This window comes from Macaca thibetana, chromosome 1 (genome assembly GCF_024542745.1).
Source record: "Macaca thibetana thibetana isolate TM-01 chromosome 1, ASM2454274v1, whole genome shotgun sequence".
In the NCBI taxonomy this organism is placed as follows: domain Eukaryota; kingdom Metazoa; phylum Chordata; class Mammalia; order Primates; family Cercopithecidae; genus Macaca; species Macaca thibetana.
Genome location: NC_065578.1, coordinates 232,815 through 253,973, shown reverse-complemented (window position 1 = coordinate 253,973; position 21,159 = coordinate 232,815). Strand labels below are relative to the sequence as shown.

General features: G+C 65.1%; 1 protein-coding gene across 5 annotated transcripts in view; it reads right to left on the bottom strand.

Annotated features, from left to right (window-relative positions):
• Positions 1-727: 727 nt before the first annotated feature.
• AGRN (agrin) overlaps positions 728-21,159 on the bottom strand; it is a 36,978-nt gene continuing 16,546 nt past the window's right edge. For 2 of the 5 annotated variants that reach the window (XM_050785677.1, XM_050785702.1), the window contains 35 exons: positions 15,556-15,771; positions 15,109-15,333; positions 14,804-15,028; positions 14,168-14,374; positions 12,849-13,067; positions 12,573-12,767; positions 12,282-12,482; positions 12,048-12,196; positions 11,867-11,972; positions 11,015-11,131; positions 10,769-10,933; positions 10,413-10,556; positions 10,201-10,325; positions 10,024-10,129; positions 9,555-9,893; positions 9,331-9,468; positions 8,835-8,962; positions 8,601-8,715; positions 8,393-8,512; positions 7,925-8,278; positions 7,238-7,430; positions 6,850-7,065; positions 6,512-6,741; positions 6,276-6,410; positions 5,983-6,079; positions 5,724-5,888; positions 5,477-5,588; positions 4,944-5,060; positions 4,670-4,862; positions 4,501-4,588; positions 4,322-4,345; positions 3,369-3,401; positions 2,884-3,108; positions 2,310-2,413; positions 728-2,021 (listed from right to left, as the gene is read on the bottom strand). In XM_050785677.1, coding sequence (XP_050641634.1) covers positions 1,864-2,021; positions 2,310-2,413; positions 2,884-3,108; positions 3,369-3,401; positions 4,322-4,345; positions 4,501-4,588; positions 4,670-4,862; positions 4,944-5,060; positions 5,477-5,588; positions 5,724-5,888; positions 5,983-6,079; positions 6,276-6,410; positions 6,512-6,741; positions 6,850-7,065; positions 7,238-7,430; positions 7,925-8,278; positions 8,393-8,512; positions 8,601-8,715; positions 8,835-8,962; positions 9,331-9,468; positions 9,555-9,893; positions 10,024-10,129; positions 10,201-10,325; positions 10,413-10,556; positions 10,769-10,933; positions 11,015-11,131; positions 11,867-11,972; positions 12,048-12,196; positions 12,282-12,482; positions 12,573-12,767; positions 12,849-13,067; positions 14,168-14,374; positions 14,804-15,028; positions 15,109-15,333; positions 15,556-15,771 — 5,684 coding nt within the window. In that variant the 3' untranslated portion in view covers positions 728-1,863. The remainder of the gene's footprint in view (positions 2,022-2,309; positions 2,414-2,883; positions 3,109-3,368; positions 3,402-4,321; positions 4,346-4,500; positions 4,589-4,669; positions 4,863-4,943; positions 5,061-5,476; positions 5,589-5,723; positions 5,889-5,982; positions 6,080-6,275; positions 6,411-6,511; positions 6,742-6,849; positions 7,066-7,237; positions 7,431-7,924; positions 8,279-8,392; positions 8,513-8,600; positions 8,716-8,834; positions 8,963-9,330; positions 9,469-9,554; positions 9,894-10,023; positions 10,130-10,200; positions 10,326-10,412; positions 10,557-10,768; positions 10,934-11,014; positions 11,132-11,866; positions 11,973-12,047; positions 12,197-12,281; positions 12,483-12,572; positions 12,768-12,848; positions 13,068-14,167; positions 14,375-14,803; positions 15,029-15,108; positions 15,334-15,555; positions 15,772-21,159) is intronic. The other 3 variants (XM_050785693.1, XM_050785711.1, XM_050785686.1) reach the window with 2 other exon arrangements.

The following is a 21,159-nucleotide window of genomic DNA, read 5'->3' as shown; positions in this document are numbered from 1 at the left end:
AGCTATAGGTGTGTACCACCACGCCTGGCTAATTAAAGAAAATTTTTTGCAGAGATGTGGTCTCACTATGTTGCCCAAGCTGGTCTCAAACTCCTGGCCTCAAGCGATCCTCCAGCCTCAGCCTCCCAAAGTGCTAGGATTACAGGTGTGAGCCACGGCGCCCTTCGCTGAGGTTCAGCCTCTGCAGTGCTCTCACCCACACACTAATTTAGGAAGCAGGTTAGAGGGAGTCCAGGAGCCCAACTACGCTGGGGGTTACAGGCTGCCAGCAGTGCCAAGGGTTGGCGCTGCACATCTGGGCCAGTGAAAAGGCTGCCCAGCAGCCCCACACACCCTGGCTCCCCCCAGGCCCTTCCAGCCCTGGGTGCAGCCTCCTTCCAACCCTGTGCCCTGACACAGACGTGGGCCAATTACGTGTGCAGGCACACACACCCACACGTGCACGCTGGAGAGCCTCCTGCCTCCACGGCCCCGCCCCCCACGGTGCTGCACGTTGTGTGCTCCCCACTCAGGGCCTCATCAGCCACAAGGAGCCCCTGTGCAGGGCCTGGCTCCATCCAGGGCCACCCAAGGAAGCTCCAAGTCTGCGCTCCCACCACAAAGCTGAGCAAGAAGCCGCCAGGCCAGGGCGCTGATGAGGACAGACCCAAGCCAGGCCAGGGCACTGGTGAGGACGGACACAAGCCAGGCCAGGGCGCTGGTGAGGACGGACACAAGCAATGCTTTCAAAGTTTTCAGACTTTATTTCACAGCGATCGACACAGAAATGTACTAGAGTTAGTAACAGGGCGCCCAGCCTCCCCACCGCCCGCTTCATCGGGTGCTGCTCCTAGGAGGACTGGGCGAGGGCTGGGGCTGGGGGTGGGGATGGGATGGGGGTGAGGAAGGGATGGGACGTTGCAGTTTAAGGCATTTCTGGCTTCGGAGCCATCCCTGCCACCCCTGCACCTGCCCCTTGACCTTGGTCAGACACTGGCTGGCCCCTGGTCGTTCTAAGACAAGGATGACCGTCACTGATGCTGTGGGGAGGGTTTGCAGTGAGGCAGCCCTCAGCTGCTCTCAGGCGAGACGGGAAAGATGAGACACACCACTCCAGGGGTCAAATAAAATCAATACACGAAGAACACGGCCGGTGGCCAGACCCAGATACCCAGGCAGGCAGCAGAGGTCAACTGCACCCCACAGTGAGCTCCCCTCGATAGCCCCTCACAGGGCCTGGGGTGTGGCAGAGGGACACGGCCGCATCCAGGGTGGCTGGGCAGGGCCAGCTGAGGGTCAGGGCACCTAGACCGGCCCTGGTCTGGCCTCTGCTTCTCAGCAGCCTGGGGCTGGTTCAGGCAGCACGGGGAGGGACGCAGAGCTGCCCAGCAGTAACATTGTTTTGAAGTCACAGTATTGGCATAGGAGGCCAAGGCAGGGCCCAGAGCACACACAGGAAGGAGCAGCTCAAATGAGGGCTTGGAAAGGCCCTGTGGGGGCACCCGGAGGAAGGGCCCCCTCAGACCTCAGCAGCCCCTTCCTCTCCGGGACGCAAGCCCCACCTGACAGAGCGAGGGTGATTCAGGGGCCGGGGCTGCTTCCTGGCGGGGATACCGTGGGGGAGGCGCAGTGCAAGCGGGGGCTCAGCGCCCTGAGGCAGAGGTGTATGTCCTGAGGCTGCCATCCACGCCAAGCCCTCCACGCTGCCACCTCGCCTGTCCGTCCCTCGGCACCAGGTCTGTCTGCAGTGCGGCTGCCTGGACGGAAGGGAGGCCGGGCCAGCAGTCCCTCCGGCCAACACTCAGGCAAGAAAATCATATCAAAAAGCGACAAGTTTACAAAAATAGAAAACAATTACAGCGGGTGTGGGGCTCTGGTGCCAGCTCATGGGGCGGGGCAGGGCCGCAGCTCTGGTTTGGCGATGGCGTCCTCCAGTAGGTGCAGCGGGCGCCGGCCCACCACCACGTCCCGCAGGCAGCCCACGAAGCCCGTGCCGTAGGCCTTGGGCAGTGCTGGGCCCACGGGCAGCTCCGGCAGGCCCCCTGCAGCACAGACAGTAGGAGTCACCCAGCTGTGACTCAGTGATGCTGATGGGCAGAGGGACTCTCGGGCACCCCAACAAGCAGGTGACCAGCAGGGGGACCACACCTGGGCCCCCGCCTCCTGGCCCCACGGCACTGGGAACTGCAGGGGCTACAGCGGGAGAAGAGAGAGCCCAGCCCGCCAACTCACATGCACCCTGACTCAAGGTGGGCCCTGGGGGGTGAAGTCTGTCCCTTGATATTATGAGACCCTTGGGTATCCCTCCCTAGTCTCCCCGAAACACTCACCAAGCCACAGGGCTCCATCAGTGTCCAGCTGCGTGGCACCCAGCGGGGAGGAGCCGGTCACAGGGGCCTCATTACCCACCTGCAGGGAACCTTCCCTCTGCTCCCTGGGGATACGGGGAGGGGGAGACCATCAGGGCCCAGAGCTCCCTCTGCCTCCTCTAGACTGTAAACCCTGCATCCTTCCTATGCCCTGCAGGTGCCTCAGCCTGGGGGACCCCCCAGGTGTCACCCCTGGGGGCAAGGATGGGCTGGCCTTGACCCCAAGGAGAGCACTAGGAGCCAAGGCGGAGGACATTCCTGCAGCTCAAGCTTTGCTGGAGGTGATGGCCAGGCTCGGACCAGAGCAACCCCCAGCAGGCTCTGGGCAGGGCTGGGATGCCTTTCAGGCCTGGAAGCTGATCACTGCTTCTCCTGCATCTTCTCGGCCCTTCCTCCTCCCACTGGCAGCGACCTCGGCTCAGGCAGCAAGGCGTGTCCTCCCTGACCCCCGGCCATAAGTGGCTGGACACAGCCCAGCTGGGCAAGTGTGGGCAGCCCTCACCACTATTCTCGGCATGCTGGGTTCCCTACTCACCTATGTGCCACGACCCGCAACCAGCGGTTGGTGTTGACGGGCACGGTGGAACGCAGCACCACGGGCTGGGAGCCCAGGTTGTAGCTCAGCTGCAGGTGGCCGTCCACAATGGCCAGTGCCACGTAGTCCGCCCGCTCCGTGGCCTTGCCACTCCAGAGCACCAGCCCCTGCGTGGCCTCGGTGCGCAAGCTCAGTTCAAAATGGTTGCTCTGCAGTGCCTTCTCGCTGGAGGGCAGAGGGCAGGTCAGGGCCTCTAGGAAGGTGGCAACAGGACAGGGTGGGGGAGGTGGGAGGACAAGGGCTCCGGCAGCAGAGGCCACAAGGGCTGGTGACAGGACCCAGGGGTGGCTGGTGGGCAGACACCGACAGTGGGAGGGAGAAGAGGGATGGAGATGGGGGCAGCTTGGCAGAGAGAGATCAGAGAGAGAGGTGGGAGGACAGACGGGCCAGCCGGGGATCTGCAGGCGCTGCTGCCACGTGCTCACCTGTGAAGGGCCCCGGACTCCAGAGTTTCGGGGCTTAGAAGCAGGAAGAGAGGGAGGCAGGTGAGCAGGGGACAAGCGCGCCAATGCAAACCCTCCCCAACACTGTGGGCTGCAAGGAGCAGGCGCCCACAGAAGACACACGTGACCTCGAGGATCATAGGCCTGCCCACCAAAGAGCCCCAGCAAGGACACTTAAACATGCGTGTGCGGACACGCGAGGGCACAGACACCCACGTGCAGACAGCAGGAGCACGGCCAAGGCTGGGCACAGAGATCAAGGAGGTAGGCGTAGGGTGGCATGAAATGGAGACCAGGGGCTCAGATGCCCCAGTACACACATGCGTCTGTGCATGCATGCAGATCTACACACGGACACACGCACCTGCATGTCCACACACATACACACGTGTACATGAACACACACAGACACACCTGAATGCTCCCCACTTACACCTGTTCACACACACACACATCTACATATACCCCCATATATACACGCACGTACACGGACCCATGCACACACACACACACACGGACACAAAGCTGCATGTCTCCCCCACACACACACATATACATGGGGCCATGCACACACGGCTATATATTCACACACGTACACCTGCACATCCACCCCATATACATAGACACGCACCTACAGACACCTGCATGTTCACACACACGGACGTGCACACGGACACAGACACGCATGCATGTGCGCACACATGTGTGTAGCCTCCGTGGTGGGGGCTGGCTGCGGGGCGACCCTCGGCCTGTGCCCTGGGAGGGGCGACTGCACTTCCGAGGCAGGAAACGGCCTCTTGCCACAAAACAGCGCCGGACCCCCATCCTCCACCACGGGGGACGGACTGGGGGGCTCAGGACTGTGCTCCCCACCAGGAAGGATGGAGGGAGGGGTGGGAGTGAGAGGGAGCAGGCGGGGGCTGAGCTCTACTCACACGGGGATCTCATTGGCCAGTTCGCTTGGAAACAAAGAGACAGACAGTGAGAGGTGGGAGGACAGAGGTGGCAGCGCCGGGCCGCCCCTCCTGGCCTCGGAGAGAAGGCGTGTGGGGGTCTGGTGTCCCGCCCCGAGGGCACAGACGGGACCAGCGGCCAGCAGAGGATGGCACGTTACCTCTCGGTCACAGCGTTGAGGTACTCGACAAAAGTCCGCCCGTCAAAGGCCAGGGTATCCACGTCCCCTGCCGACTTCTCCACCAGCCCTGTGAGACAGGCAGGTGAGGGTGGGCCTCGTGGGCTCTGGGCCCGTCCAGCCTCTACCCCCTGCCCTGTGCCAGGCTCACCGTTCTCGCAGTGTGGCCCTGAGAATCCCCCGGGACACAGGCACACATAGGCAGCCTCCCTCGGGACACAGGAGGCCCCGTTGAGGCAGGGGTGGCCTGAGGCCCGGGTGCAGGGGTGATCTGCGAAGGATGTGACGTCCACCTGCCGCAGCACGTGCTCCGGGGTCAGCAGCTGGCGGCCTCCCAGGGAGACCTGCGGGGCAGAGTGAGAGCCTTGTCCCGCCTGCCACCCCGCCCACCCTGGAGGCCGGTGGGACGCCCCACCCCCACATACCAGCTGGATGGCACCGTTGAAGCCAGAGGACACGGCAGCAGCACGGGCCAGCTTGCTGAAGTCAGGGGCTCCCCCTACATAGAGCGGCTCTTTCAGGTTGAGGACAGTGTGCGGAACCTGCGGGGACAGCGGGTGAGGGGCTGTGCAGAGCCCACCCACGGTGCAGACCCAGGGCCCAGGCAGTTGCACGCACCCCCCTACCCAGCCGCCCATTGCCTATCTAGGGGGCAGTGTTAATCACACAGAAATGGCAGGGTCCTTAGTGGGGAGGAGCTACCCCGGGGGTGGAGGCGCCAGAGACGTGAGCGGATGAGAGGCCGACAGTACCTTACGGGACTTCTGGCCTCCGAAGAGTGGGTGGGGTTGCAGAGCGAGAGCAGAGAGCAGGGAGGCAGAGGAGGCAGAGGACAGGGCAGGCGGCCAAGAGAACAGGACAGAAAAACAGCTCCGTGAGCGCCGGCAGGGGCGGGGCTGCCGCCCGAGGAGGAAGAGCAGGCAGCAGCGGGAGTCCCCTCACAGCCCAGAGCACTCACCGGGGACTCCCCCAACACGCGGGGGCCGTCGCCCACACGCATAGCACCCTTGCGGCCGTTTCGCTCCAGTGAGACCCTGGTCCAGGCTCCCAGGGTGACTGGCTCCTTGCTCCTGGTGAGGAGGGGTCAGTGTGAGTGGGCTCTGGCCGCCACCGGCCGCCTGACCCCCCAGGGCCCGAGCGACCTGTTGGTGCTCCAGCCCCAGGCCAGTGCCCCAGGCCTCCCACAGCCACCCTTGCCGGCCCACCTGATGACCGCCGCCCCCTTGCCCAGGTCGTAGCGGAACTCCAGGCGGCGGTCCTGCAGTGCCAGTGACACGAAGTCTCCCTTGCCGTCCGTCTTTTGCCCGTTGTAGAGCAGAAGGCCACTGGGGCCTCGTGCCAGGAACACGACCTCCAGCGCCATCTTCTCCCTGGGGTCATGGGGAGTTGGGGTGTCTCGCTGTCCTCTCCCCACGGGATAGACAGAGGTGGAGGCCGGCCCTTCCCCGCTCCTGCCCCACCGACCCCAGGTCCCGTGCAAACGTGTGCAGGCCTCTCAACTCCAGATGGGAGAAGCCGTTGAAGTCAGCCACGAAGGGCCCAGAGCCGTCCTGCCCCGAGGCTGTAGGGAGAGTCACCAAGGCTTCAGTCCTGACCCCCAGGGCCTCCTGCACCCCATGCCAGCCGCATGCAGACCCTAACTCAAAACCCAAACTAGACTGAGCCGCATCCTAACTGCAATGCTACCTAGAACCCGTACCCACCCAAACGTTTGACCCCACCCCTACCCCCTGCCCTGAGAGCTCTACACCCCCGACCTGTCTGACAGAGGGTGCCCCCACGCCCCAGGGGGCACTCGCACTGGGCACCACCCTCGGGCAGCACACGGCAGGGCGCCGCCCCGTGGCAGGGGTTGGGCTGGCAGGGGCTCTTCTCATCGGCACAGGTTGGTCCTGGATGGAGGAAGACAAGACCAAGGTCCCAGGAGGTGTCGGTTGGGTACCGCCCACAGGCCCCGAGGTCCCACTCCCACCCGCCCCAGCCCCACTCTCACCGACGCGGCCGGGCGGGCACTGGCAGTGGAACCTCCCAGCCTCCAGGGCCTGGCACGGGGCCCCGCCACGGCAGGGGTTGGGCAGGCAGGGGTGGCTCCCGCACTCGCCCACGCCGGAGCCTCGGGTGGCAGCCCCCGGCCCAATGCCGAGCTCCAGGAGCTGGTTGTTGACGTCCAGCAAACGGATGCAGCCCCTCAGGCCGGCGCCCACGGAGGTCCGCTCCAGCGCCCTGCCACCAGGAGGGACGCCGGGTCAGGGCTCAGGGGTCACAGGCAAAGCCACCCTGCACACCAGGACCCCAAAGGGCCGGGGCCACACCACCCTCCAGGGGACTCACACAGCAGCCTGGTCCTCCGGTACACCGCCCACAAAGAGATCTGTGTCCAGGTTGAGGCCGTCGGTGCCACTGGGGCTTTCGCCCAGAACGGGGGTCTCACCATCCACCGAGAGGGTGCCCCGGCGCCAATGCCGCGACAGCTCCAGGCGGTGCCACCGGCCCGGCTCTACCGGCACCGCACTGGTCAGCACTGCGGGCCCCGAACCGGTGTCAAACCTGAGAGCGAAGCAGGTGCTCAGGACCGTCGCCAGGCCCCGCCCCCCGCCCTGCCCCCTGAGCTACCCCGGCCCCGCCCCCTGCGCTACTCCGGCCACGCCCACTCCCCGCCCACCTGAGCTGCCCCGCCCCGCCCCCTGAGCTACCCCGGCCCCGCCCCCTCCCCGCCCACCTGAGCTGCACGCGGCCATCCAGCAGTGCCAAGGCCAGGAAGTCCTTGCCCCTGGCGTTACCATTGTACAGCAGCAGCCCCTGAAGCTCCAGCGCCCGGAATTCTAGCGCCAGGCGCAGAGTGTGGTAGGCGCGTAGGGTGGGGAAGGCCAGGAAGGAGCGGCCCTCGAAAGCCGGCACAGGGGCACCAAGCGCTGCAAAGGGCAACCGGGAAGGCCAGCTGGAAAAGCTGAGGATTCCCCACTTTTATCCCTGAAACCGCCTCCCCGCATTTTTTGTTTTTGTTTTTTGAGACAGAGTTTCGCTTTTTTTGCCCCGGCTGGAGTGCAATGGTGCTATCCTGGCTCACCGCAACCCCCGCTTCCCGGGTTCAAGCGATTCTCCTGCCTCAGCCTCACGAGTAGCTCGGATTACAGGCGCCCGCCACCACGCCCAGCTAATTTTGTATTTTTAGTAGAGACAAGGTTTCTCCCTGTTGGTCAGGCTGGTCTCAAACTCCCAACCTCAGGTGATCTGCCTGCCTCGGCCTCCCAGAGTGCTGGGATTACAGGTGTGAGCCACTTCGCTTGGCCGGAACCCCCCCTTAATCCTGCCCCCAACTGAAAGCCTGATGGTGGCTTAGCCCCACCCTCAATCCTTGCCCCAACCCTGCTGCCTCCCTGTCCTCCCCTGCAGTGGACGGCCTTACCCTTCTCACAGGTGGCGCCTCCCCTGCCTGCTGGGCAGCTGCAGGTAAAGCCCCCACCAGAGACCTGGTGCTGGCAGGTGCCCCCGTGGAAGCAGGGCTGAGAGTCACAGGGCTTTGGAGGTTGCTGGGGGGCTAGGGGCCGACGTCCGGGCACACGGCTGGGGGCAGTGATGGGGGGCCGACGTGTGGTGGGGGCTGCCGTGGTCTTGGCAACAGGCTGGCTTGTGTGACTGGGGTGCAGGGTCCGAGGGGTCACAGCAGAGGACGGCAGGCGGGACGCCGTGGTGGCTCTGGCCGTGGCGACGGCAGCAATGGCTCCTGACGTGACTCCCGTGAAAAACGCAGGAAACCAGTCTGCCAGCACAGGGAGCTGTGAGGGTTTCCTGGGAGCAGGGCCAGGAAGGGGTGGGGGTGTGGGCATGGGCAGAGGAGGGTCAGGCAAGCCGTGGCACGCAGCCTGGCGCTCACCAAAGTCCATAAATCGCACATGCTCCTGCAGTGGCCGCCTCACCCCCAAGGACCGGCGCCTGGACACCTGGATCTGCCGGAGCAGGGCCCGGGCCACGTCGGGTGCCCTGAAGGCTGTGGCTGGGGAGGAGCGAGCTCTGAGCATGGCAGAGCCCCAGGCATTCCCCACCCACTGCCTCCCAGGAAGGGTCCGGGGTGGGGGTCTCACTGGGGTCAAAGTGCACATCCACAATGGCGCGGACGGATTTGCCGGGCCCCAGGTCCCGCAAGCGGACACTCCGAAAATCCTTCTTGACGTCTGAATTCCGGAAGAGGTCGTCCAGCTGTGGCAGGGGGTAGGCAAGGACTTGGGGGGCCGCCCAAGCCGGGCTGCCCTGGTGCTGCTCTGGGTATCTGGGGAGGAGGGCCAGTGGCTGGGCGGGGGCTGCGCCCCCCATCTTACGGTGCTCTCAATACTCCTGGCTGTCTCCCCGAACAGCTCTGACTTGGGGTCCGCCATCTCAGGCGTGTAGAACAGCTCCTGGCCCTCGACGCCCTCCAGCTCCAGGACGCCCTGGAACACCTTGGTGGCTGTGGGGGAGGTGCAGTGAGGCCCTGCCTGGCATCTGCCTGGATCCAGGCTGGCCCGGGCACAGGCCCCAGCAGCAAGCTACACGGGCGCACGGGAAGGTGGATGTTAGTCAGATGGTCATGAGGTTAGTGGGGACCCCAGGGTGGGGCTGGTGTCGGTTACCAGGCAGACTCCTCAGAGCAGTGTGCCACGCCGGCTTGCAACGAGAGAGACGGGTTAGGAGTGGGGTCCCGGGCACGCACGTGTTTGAGGGGGCCGAGTCCCAAGACCATAACCCTGGCACTGACCTGCTGCCCAGGCGAGGGGGCAGCACCCCGGCCGAGCCCAGGCTGGTCCTCACACTCCCCTCGCCCAGCCGTCCACTCACCAGGGCAGTTGGAGCCCTCTGCGTCCAGCGAGGGCGTCTTCCCATCAGAGCAGCAGCCCAAAGGGGAGTTGTAGCAGGAAGCCCTCTCGATGGGTGGCCCAGGGGTTACCACGCTGCTGCCCTCGAAGGGCTCGAGCCCTGGGGAGACATGCTCTGAGCCCAGGCTCTGGGGCGGAACCTCTCTGTGCCTGCCCGCCCACCCCAAGTCCTTGATCCCTGCTTACCCCCAGAGCCACCCCCACTGGCCTCCTGGTCCCCGCTCAGTTCCTCATCACCACTTCCATCAGCGCTGCCAGATTCACCAAAGGCAGACGCCACCAGGCTGGGTGCAGGGGAGGGTGCCGTGGGGGGTACGGTCAGCACGGGCCACACAGTGGTCCTGGGGATGCTGGCGGTGGTCCGAGGTTGTGATGAGTGCAGAGGGGTGGTCTGGCTGTGTGCGGTACTGCTGGGAGCTGGGGGTGGGGCACCAGGGGGAGTCGGCAGTGCCTGGCTGGGAAGGAGCCCTGGGCTGGTCACAGTCACGGAGGCAGATGTCGGGTGAGTGCTGGGAGCAACAGCCTCTGCAAGGAGAGGGAGGTTAGCGGGGGACTGGTTGGGACAGGGTCAGGTGGCTCAAGGCAGGTAGGGCTGGATTTAGGGCAGCGTCAGGCCTTCCTGGTCAGTTCTGGGGCAGTGGCCGTCAGGCCTCACCCTGGCACGGGCCCAGGCTCTGGATGGAGATTTGCAGGCCCTGGCGGCAGGCGATGGTCTTCAGCTGACACTCATTGCCGTACGTGACTCCATCTGACCCACAGACCTGGGGTAGAGAATAAGGGTGCTCAGGGCAAGGCCTCCCCCCCACTCCCCTTCACATTCCACACCCCATACCTTGGTAACATTGGCCTCTGGACAGGTGAGCACTGGGCAGACACAGTGGGCTGAGCCAGACTCCTCCACGCACAGTGCACCGAATTCACAGCGCATCTCCGCACAGCTTGTAGGCGCAGAAGCATCTGGGGCACAGGCACGGGAAACCCCTGTGGCTCGGGTGGCCCCACCCCACACCATGAAGCCCCAGGGTAGTGCTGGCCCTCACTCACCAGCTTCACAGCCCGCGGGGCCCAGGGCACGGCCATCTGGACACTGCCCACACTTGGGTCCAGCCACCCCGGGCTTACAGGAGCACAGCCCAGTCATCTGCTCACAGTCATCCCGCACGGCGCCCTGGGGATCACAGCTGCAGGCTTGGGGGAAATCGGGGAGGACTCTGATGTCTGCAGCTGGACAGGCTTCCCCACCTCCTCCAGAACCTGGTCCCCAACCCTGGCCCTGCCGAGCCCCCAGCCGCCCAGGTGTGGGTCAGGCCAGGGTCTGGGCAGGTGAGAAGGGGCACAGTGACAGGGGTGGACAGGTAGGAGGGCATAGCCGGTGGCCAGTCCTGGGCCTTGTCACTCACGTGTACAGCCACTCCGGCCATCGGTGACGATGCCTCGAAAGTTCCAGAAGCCAGGCTCACAGCGATCACACCTGAGGCCCCCCACACCTGGGCGGCAGGAGCACTGGCCTGTGACTGGGTCACAGGTGCCACCGTAGGAGCCATGGGGGTTGCACTGGCAGGCACCTGCAAGGTCAGGGCAGGACAAGGTCACGTGGCCGCACAGCCGCACCAGGCCCGAGGTCAGAGCTGAGCTCAGGTACTCACTGGGACAGCCAGCCAGGCCCACGCCCCGGGCTGCAGTGATATTGTCCTGGCAGCAGCCATAGGGCATCTGGGCACAGTGTGAGGGGGCCACGGGCAGCAGTGGAGCGAAGGTGGGGCCTGCAGGGAAGGGTATGGGACTCAGATTTCATGACTCAAACCCATTTCATGGGTCATCCAGGTGCTGGACACCCACCGTGGGCCCAGCCACTCTGCCTCCACCTACCCCCACCATCACCACTCAGCTCTCCTGATCCCAGCTCCCAGAGGAGCCCTGGAGCCTGGGGCTGAGGACACAGGTGAGGCTCCCACATCGTACACAAGGACATGTCTGTGAATGCAGGTCCAGGAACACATAACACACAGAGCACCCAAAGATCAAGGACACACAGCTCTGTGCACACGCAGACGAGTGTCCTTGCAAACCGAGAAATGTGTGAAGACGTCAGCATGTATTCTCACCCACATTCCTCCAAACCGTACGGTTAACGTCTCCCTGCAGACACACATCTGTGCACGTGCATCACACACACTGGGCACAACTTTTACCTAATTAATGTGATACACTGACTGGATGGATATATCCAGAGACTGCCCACTGGGTGGCGCCTCACATGGTTCATGCTGCCTTCCAGCACTGAGGCCTGGCCTGGTGCACGTCCACGACGGATGGACACAGGCCCACACACACGCAGCAGCACAAATGTGCACATGCACCAACACTGGACACCGCCCACTTACAACACCACACGTCCACAGGGGCCCACCACAGCACACAGGCACGCCCACATGCCCGACGCGGACACCCAGAGGCCGGCGTGCCTGTGCACAAGACCCAGCGTGGGGCCGGCTCACCTCGGCAGGCTCCCTGTGCCGCTACAGATAGCTCTTGCCGTGACTCACACCTGGCCTTCTTCAGCTCACACTCGGTGCTGTAGGTGACCCCATCTGAGCCGCACACCTAGAGGGTGGTGTCAGTGTGAGCGGCTGCAGCCACGTCCTCGCCGCCCGCCGAGACCAGGGGCGCAGGGCTCACCGGGCCGCCCAGGACACTCTGGCAGCTGAAGTCACAGACACACGGCCCGTCCTCCGAGTCCTCGTCCCAGATGCCACCACGTTGCCGGCACAGCTCCTGCTCACAATCACCGTCCTCCCCAGAGCCAGAGCCTCCGGAGCCACACTCAGCTGCGGGGAAGGGGGGCCGAGTCACCCAAGGGCTTCTTGTCCAAGGCCGGAGCCCAGCAGTTCTCGCCAGCTGTCCCCGGCCTACCCTGCTCGCATGGCCCTGCCCGGGCCTCCTCGATCTGTGTCTGCTGCCGGCAGGCGGCTTCCCGTAGCTCGCAGGCACTGCCATAGGTGACACCGTCACTGCCACACACGGGGCCGGGCGGGGGGTGCTCACACCGGGGACACACACACTGCCCCGCCGAGCACACAGCCCCAAAAGCACACACGGCATCTCCACAGGTCTCTGCAGGAGACAGAGCCAGGCAGGGGTCGGCAGGCCCAGGCTGAGGGAGGCACAGGACCCCGGCCCGCCCAGCCCCACGGCCTCACTCACCGCAGGGTCCAGTCGAGGCCACGTGCAGGCTGATCTGGTGTGTGCAGGCGTGCACATGCAGCATGCACTCGCTGGGGTACGTGTGCCCATCAGAGCCACACACGGGCTGGGCCAAAGCCACGCATTCAGAGGGGCACACGCAGCGCCCGGTCTCGGCCTCACACAGGGCTCCAAAGCGGCACTGCCCGCAGGGGTCTGGAGAGGGGGCTCCATCACCATGGCGACCAGGAACCTCCCTCTCCCCGACCTCCACCAGACCCCTCGTCCGCCACTGACCACAGGGTCCTTTGCGCGCCACCCGGATCTCCCGCCCGAGGGTGCAGGCTGTGGCCTCCAGCTCGCACGTGCTGCCGTATGTGACACCGTCGCTGCCGCACACAGGATCGTAGAGGCTGGAGCACGCCTGCCGGCACTCACACGCCGCCTGCCCGTTCTTCACAGCACACGTTGCCCCAAATGCACACTGCACCCCGAGGCACGGGGACGGGGCCTGGCCTGGGGAGGACACAGGTGCTCAGTGGGCCCACAAGCACCCCCCGCCAGCTGCAGGCAAAGCCCCCAGCCCCACGCAGCAGTCCCTCTCCCAGGGAGGGGATGGTGGAGGAAGAGAGAACACAGGAGAAGGGCCAGATGCACGGCAGACACGGCAGAGAAAGGGACAGACACGCAGCAGAGGCGAGCGGGACATACACCCAGGAGTCCCCAGTGGCCGTGGGCGGAGCTGCCCCCAAGCTCAGGGCTTCCTGACTGTCCACAGCGGGCTATGGAGGGGCCAAGCTTCCCCAGCCTGCCCAGGCCACGGACCCCCAGGGGACCACCAGCATCCCCAGGACACCCATGCATGTGGGGGGCTCTCTGTGGGTAGGAGGAGCCTGCACCCCTAGTCACGCCCAGGGCTGCACGGGGGAGGAGGTGTCTGTCCACTTGCTCTGAGGACCACAAGGCCAGGCAGCAGCAAGCCCCCCCCCGCCGCACGGGGGCAGACCTCGGGCTGCGGGCTCCCGGCGGGCAGGCACGGCACCTCATCCTGCCAGCAGGTCAGGCTGGAAGACACAAGAGGCGGAGCCGACAGGGAAGGAGAGACCAAGGAGAAGAGACAGACGCAGAGAGAAAGACCAGAAGATGGGCGAACTGACCAAGACGAACACAGGCAGGCAGAGCCATGGCAGCCATGCCCGCCGGGATACGATGGCCACTGCCTCCCCCTGGCTCTTCAAGTCCTGACACTGACTCCAAAAGGGCTGCCCATGTCCCAAGAGTGAGGACCCTGGTGTCACGTCCAGCCTGCCCACCCCAGCAGTCTGTGCTTACAGAGTGGGGAGACGCGGACAGGCCAGAGGACTCCCGGGGAGGGCATGGCTGAGGGCAGGGACCAGGGAGCCCACACGAGGCCCTGCCTCTGCCTCACCAGCCCCCAGGTGTCCAGATACCCTCCACACACACAGCCTCCACCCTCCCCAGAGCCTTCCCAGAGGGACCGGCCCACTCCCAGGACCCCAAGAGGAGCATGACGGATGAAGATGGCATGTGATGTCCAGGCAGGAACTGACGCAGGAACAGCCCACCCCGCCTGGCCTCCACCCCGGGGCGCTCACCACACGGGCCCTGGTGCTTGCTGGGGATGGCACGCTGCTGCTGGCACTCAGCCTGCTGGCGCCAGCAATCACTGTCATACGTGTGCCCGTCCTGGGCACACACGGGCCTGTAGGCCCCGTCACAGGTGACACGGTCACAGGAGCAGCGGGGACGGCCACGGCGGGACAGGCACACAGCATTGAAGCGGCAGGGCTCCGGGCACTGGTCTAGGGTGCAGGGGTGATGGAGAAGCTGGAGCACCCTCCATCCCTGCCCTGGGATGTGCAGGGAGCAGGGGAGCAGGTGGCCCTCCCAGGGGGGAGCCACCCACCTGAAGGCTGGCACTGACCGGAGCCCTCCCTCAGGGGAGCCACCCACCTCGATCCTGGCACTGGCCGGAGCCCTCCCTCAGGGGAGCCACCCACCTCGATCCTGGCACTGGCCGGAGCCCTCCCTGGGGGAGCCACCCACCTCGACTCTGGCACTGGCCGGAGCCCTCCCTCAGGGGAGCCACCCACCTCGATCCTGGCACTGGCCGGAGCCCTCCCTGGGGGAGCCACCCACCTCGATCCTGGCACTGGCCGGAGCCCTCCCTGGGGGAGCCACCCACCTCGATCCTGGCACTGGCTGGAGCCCTCCCTGGGGGAGCCACCCACCTCGACTCTGGCACTGGCCAGAGCGCACTTTCTGCAGGAGGAGACCCCGGGCGGCCCCCGATCTGCCCATGACGCAGTCGTTTTCGTAGGTGACTCCGTCGTCCCCACACACTGGCGCCCGCCGGGCAGGACAGCTCTCGGGCCGTAGGAGCATCTCAGGGCGCCGCGTGCGCGGGTTCACGCGGCAGCTGCGGCTCGGGTCAGGGAGGGCGCCCTGGCAGGGGTCTGGGGGTCGAGGGCAGGAGTCAGGACGCTGTCGCCGCGCGCCCACAGAGGTCGAGCCGTGCGCCCGCCGCCGCGCTCACCACAGGGGCCGTCGAACTTCTTGAAGACGTTCTCCTGGCGGGCGCAGGCGCGGCGCAGGAGCTGGCACTCGCCGGGGTAGTCGGCGCCGTCGCTGCCGCACACGGTCCCCTCGGGGGCGCCACGACAGGTCGCGGGGCACAGGCACGAGGCCGTCAGCCCGTCGGCCGAGCGCGCACAGGTACTGCCGAAGCTGCAAGTCACGTTGGAGCAGGGGTCCCGCGAGCCTGCGGGCAGGGCTTGCCGGTCAGACGAGCCGCCCCCTCCCCGCCCCGCCCCGCCCCGCCCCGCCCCGCCCCGACCCGCCCTCTCCGACCCGCTACGCTCCTCCCCCCCCGGCCCCGCCCAGCCCCGCTCCTTCCCCCCGGCCCCGACGCTGCCACAGGCCCCGCCCCCACATCTCCATGGCCCCTCCCAGCCCCGCCCCGCCCCACCCCCGCCCCGCTCACCGCACGGCCCGCGGCTGAGCAGGCGGATGCGGCGTTGCTGGCTGCACTGCGCCCGCTGCAGCTCGCATTCGTTGCTGTAGGTGGAGGCGTCTGAGCCACACACCGGCGCCACCACGCTGGGGCACGGGCCCTTCTTGCAGACGCAGGATGCCCGGCCCGGCCCCTCCGCGTTGGGCTCGCACACGGCGCCGAAGCCGCACAGCATTCCCCGGCACGCTGGGGCGGGTGGGGGAGAAGGCTCAGGGTGCCGGGGCGCCAGTACCCACGTCCACACGCCCGCGAGACCTTGCCGTGCTCGCGGCCCGCGCCTTCACCCCCCTGCGCCACATCGGGGGTTCACCATGGACACGGACACGCGTGCATGCGCTCAAAGGACCGGCCCTGCCCCTCGCAGATCCCGCCCGCCGAGGGTTCCCGCTAGCCCCGGGCCTCTCCAGGGGGGAACATTCTCCCCCACCCCGCCCCTGCAGCCGCGGAGAGGGGCGTCTCCTGCAGGGGGCACCTGACTGTTTCTGCGACGGACGAGCACCCACTTCCCACCCACCTCGTGCGCCCCCAGCGAAAAGCAGAGTCGCCTGGAAACCAACTCGGGCACAATCGGTCCAGGCCCCAGTTCTGCTCAGGGACCCCTTACACATCCGCACCGGAGCACCTCACCGATTCACCCCATGGAGCCCGGGGAGCCCCTTCCCGCGCTGCTGCAGCGTCCAGCACACCTGAGTCCTGCCGCCTCCTGCCTGGGTCGCGCCTGACGGCCCCACGGGGGCGGGGTGTGAGGCCAGGTCACAGCTCTGACCCACCTCTGGCGCCTCCCTGACTGCTCTCTGCACCCAAGATGGGTGGGGGATCTTCTTCCAGCGGCTTCCCTCTCCCCAACTCTTCCCCAGCTTCCCTGGAGAAGCGCAAATTCCTGGCCGCCGCCTCTACTTTAATCTCATATTCTTCCTGGCCAGCCCCCGACCCGCGGCAGGCCTGTGCCCTTCTGCAGCCTCCCATCGCTCCCTGGGATCCCTGGGACACCCACACGCTCCCTCTTCCCTGGGCGTCCCCCTTGCCCCCCACCTCACCCCTGCATCCTCCAATCCCCTCACTCTCTGTCAAAGTGATCTTCCTTCTTGGGGAGGTGCAGGAACTGTTGCTCATTTTAGTTCTTATTGTTGCAGACCACAGCGCCTGGCACACATCCCATCACCAGACCTCAACGTGGCCAACAAAGCTGCCTCAGGCATGTTAAAACCCAGAGCCCCTGCGGCAGCCCATCCTGAGCACCCCCACCCCCCAGCATGGCCCACCCAGGATCAGGGAAGGGCCCATTAGGGGCTGCAGCTGTCTGGATTTAATAAATGTTTAATTGGGTCCAATTATCATTAATAAGTCATGTCAGAGGGGTGGCTACCACCCATCACTTCCCAGCAGGCTCTCGAAATGGGGCAGGAGGAAACCCCCCCCCGCCCCGGTCTCCAAGGAGGGTGGGTGCACCGGGAGCTGGAGCCAGCTGTTGCCACGGCAACAGCCCACCCCAGGCTCTGGCACTCTCTGTCTGGGTGTCCCTGCCCCCACCCCAGAAGGCTGAGTGAGGGCCATCAGCCTGCCATCCTTGCAACCTACCCATGCTCCCTGCCCCCCATCCCTGTCCTCCTCCTCAAACCTTGGCTGTGCTGCCACCCCTCTTCTGCTGCTCCCCCACCTCAGGTCCTGCAGCCAGGCTACTGAGTTCTGCATTACCCACTGTGGGACTGTGGGCAGGTTCTCACCTGCCTGGGCCTCAGTGTCCCCTTCTGTGAATAGGAGCAATAGGACCTACCTCCCAGGATTGTGGGGTTAAATGGGCCAGTATCTGCAAAGCTTAGAGGGTGCCCAGCACACAGCACTCTGTGGCCCGTCTGCTGCCATCATAAGTACAGTCATGAGGGCTGCCATCACCACTGGCCTCCCACCGTCCTGGCTCAAACCAAACTCAAACCACATGCACCCCTGGCCCCTTCACTTCCCTTCTGGCTCCCCTTCCTTCCCCTCAGCACCTCCCTCTCCCTTTGGCCCTGCCATGTCCAAGGCCCTGGGACTCCCAGTCCAAATCCAACAGGCACCTGCCGATGCCCGACCAGCTGTTCTCCTGTGCTTCAGCTGGACCTGTGGACTAATGGTTCCCCCCAGGTCCCATCCCCACGGTCAAGGACCCAGTCACCTCCCTACACCTGGGTTCCTGAGCCTTTCTCCCCTTCTGGTCACCTTGGCCCAGCCAGACCTCTCCCAAGGCTCCGACACCACGGCCAAGAGCACTGTTCCTGGATGGCTCCTCATCCACCAGGACCTGCAGCTCCCTCCATAGTCCAGCCCGAGGTCAGTCCTGCTGCGTCCCAAGACAGAGTCTCGGGGAAGAAGGTGATGATGGCAGCTCACCAGGATGAGCCGGGCTGGGCATGGAGGTGCACGGAGAGCAGGCTCTGGGGTGGGAGCCCAGAGATACCTTAGGGACAGGCTCTGAGCGACCAGCTGCTGGACCAATGTGGCAGGGCAGTGGAGAGACTCTGGGTACCTGGGGGGGACCTTGAAGCCGGGCTGAGCACTGGGCCCCCCATCCCCGTCTGGTGTGCAGGGCCAGGTTCTGGCCCCTACCCCTCTGCCTCCAGGGCCTCACAGAGTCCGCTCCTCTTGCGATATGGCCCCAGCTGTGGAGTGGGGGTGGATCTCCCTCACAGCATCTGATGGTGTGACACTGCCATCCAGCCCAGAGTTTAAAGGTCACAGTGCTGGTCCCTCCCTCCTATCCCCATCCAGGCTGGAAACACAGCTGCCTCTCAAGAGTGAGCTCAGGAATCACCACCTCCGGGAAGCCCCACACCCCATTCTCCACTCACACTGCAGGCTTAGGTGGGGGGCAGCTCCCATCACTGTGCTGAGTCCACCTCACAACTACTTGCTTCCCCACAGGCCTAGGGGATCACAGAGGCTCCACACGAGATCACCTGAAGACAGGTGCACGTGGTGACGGCACACACGCATCTACCCACCAGGCACAGAGCATCACAGCAGCAAACCCCGAGACGTCAGGCCACTCGTCTCCCCAGCCAGCTGGCAGGAGGAAGGTGAGACGTAGCTGAGGCCGCCTGACAAGGCCACGTTGCTAGAAATGCCAGCGCTGGGCTCAGATGCATCCGTGGTCCGGTCACCTGCCCACATGGCCCCTCATAGATGCAGGTGACACACCTAGGCCCCTGTGAGCCCTGTGTTCCCGATGGGTCATTTTTGGGGGTCCTGCCACGTCTGTCCTAGCTCCGCCTCCTGCAGGAGCCCCTCCCCGGCCACTCGGCCTCCCCACCCACTCTCCCGCAGCGTGACGGGTCCCCCCACCATGTGTAATGCTGGAGGCGGCAGTGCTTTTTATAGGAGTGGGTATATTTAACTCCCTTCCTGGTCCTGGGTAGACTGGGGGATGGAGAGGATGCCCCAGCCCTGCTGTGAGCTACGGCCCGTAACTATGACGGCAGTGAGGTAGCACGTGGGTCACGATGGCCTTGGCGTGGAGCCCTCCACGCCACTGACTGTGTGGCAGGGCGGGCTGTGGCTGGGTGCAGGGAGCAGTATGTAAAGAAAAGGAGACACTCCCAGCCTTCTGGGTGTCAGGAGAGGAGGCTGAGGATGCTAAGAGAGGGGACCTCCCACCGGAGCATATCTTTAAATCCAGATGGCTCCAGGCCTGTGGCTCACAGGTGGTGGAAACTCAGTTCTTGCCCTGGCCCTGCCCAGCCCCAGCCACCAGCACAGACCTGTCTCCTCCCCAGGACACAGCCCACTGGGAGGGTTCAGGCCCCTTCCTGCAAGACTCGGGTCCTTCTCTGAGTCCATACCCTCCTGCCCCCAGTCCTGGGGCTACCAGGAGGGAGACGGTCTTCTAGCACAAGCCAGCTGCTCACCTACCTGCTCTCCCAGCCCATGTCCTGTCAAATGCCTCAGGTCACAAACCGCCCATGGTGCTGTGCTGCCCTGTCCCACAGGGCTCCTGAGTCTCAAGAAGGGGGACAGCAACCCCACTGGGAGGAGCCCCTCAGAGGCCTCAGTCACCTTGGCCATGCAGACCGGTCTCCTCTCCCCACAGTCCAAGAGGAGTCTGGCGCTCTGAGGAGCCTTTGGGATCTCGCAGGAACGTTCTGGGGGGCGGGGGTTGGAGGGCCATCAGGGGCTGGGGGCCAACAGACAGGCTGCAGTGCTAGAACCCAGGGGTAGGACTGGTTTGCACAGCCACCATTCCCCATTCCCACTGCCCAGCTCCTCACCCCAGGCCCAGCGCTGCCCCAGCCCAGAGTCTCTGGGACCAGGAGTTGAGTAGCTCAGTGTGGAAGAACCACTGCCCACTTGCTGGTATGCGGCTTCAGGAGCAAAGCACAGCTGACTACAGGCCACGCCAGCCTGGCCGGCGGCTGAGGAAGCAGAGTGCCTCCATCTCATGCTCTTCAATCCAGCTCTGGTTCCCAGGTGCCCAAACTCCACACTCCCAGGAAAGACCCCACCCTATCTTGCAGACCACTGAGAACCCCAAGCTGCCCCCACCCCTGCCCCCACCTCTCAGCACAGGTGGGTATCACAGGGCCCCCTGCCCAGGCCAGGCCACCTCCTCCAGCCATCATCCCCCACTCCCAAGACCTGGAAAGTGGCCCAGACAATCTATGCAGCCCAAGGCCCTGTCCTCAGGTCACCTCAGGATTTCCCCAGGTCATCCTCCCCACCCCGTGTCCTGATCAGGAAGGCCTCACAGCGCAGCCCTTGCACAGACAGTCCTGCACACGCGACTGAACGCAAGTGAGACCCACTGATGGGGCAGGTGCTGACACAGACAGTCCTGCACACGCGACTGAACGCAAGTGAGACCCACTGATGGGGCAGGTGCTGACACAGACAGTCCTGCACACGCGACTGAACGCAAGTGAGACCCACTGATGGGGCAGGTGCTGACACAGACAGTCCTGCACACGCGACTGAACGCAAGTGAGACCCACTGATGGGGCAGGTGCTGAGAGAAAACCTGGGTGCTCCCTCCCCACCTGCTGGAGAGGACCCCAGGTTTGGCAAGGGTGTCACCAGCCCTCGTGTCCGTGCTCCCCTGCGGCGCTGACCGCTTCCTCTCTTCCCCTCATACACCCCGATGACAGTAGCCCAAACACCAGCAGCATCCCCAGGAGGACAGGCTCCACCTCACAAAGCAGATCAACAAGGTCAGCCCGCCCCTCCATCACTTGTGCCCCCCCATGACAGCCTGCAGAGTCCCAGGCACAGACTGCGGCCTTCCAGGCCCCTCCCCAGATAGCTGTCACTGATCAGGCCAGGGCCCTCCCCCAGCCCAGCCTCCCTCTGACCTCCTGTCCACTTCCAGCCTCTGTCCAGCCCCACCCCTTGCTCAACAGGGAGAAGGAAGGACAATGGAGCGGAGCCCCCTGACCAGACTCTGGCCCCACCCCACACATCTGACATCTCCTCACCACCCGTGGGTCCCAGGACTTGTTTCCAATTTTGAGGCTGAGGGGGCTGAGGCCCAGAGAAGTGAGAGTCGTGCTCCAGTGCCACCAGGCCGGGGCCTCCAGACTGCGAGTTCCCACTGCAGCCTACCGC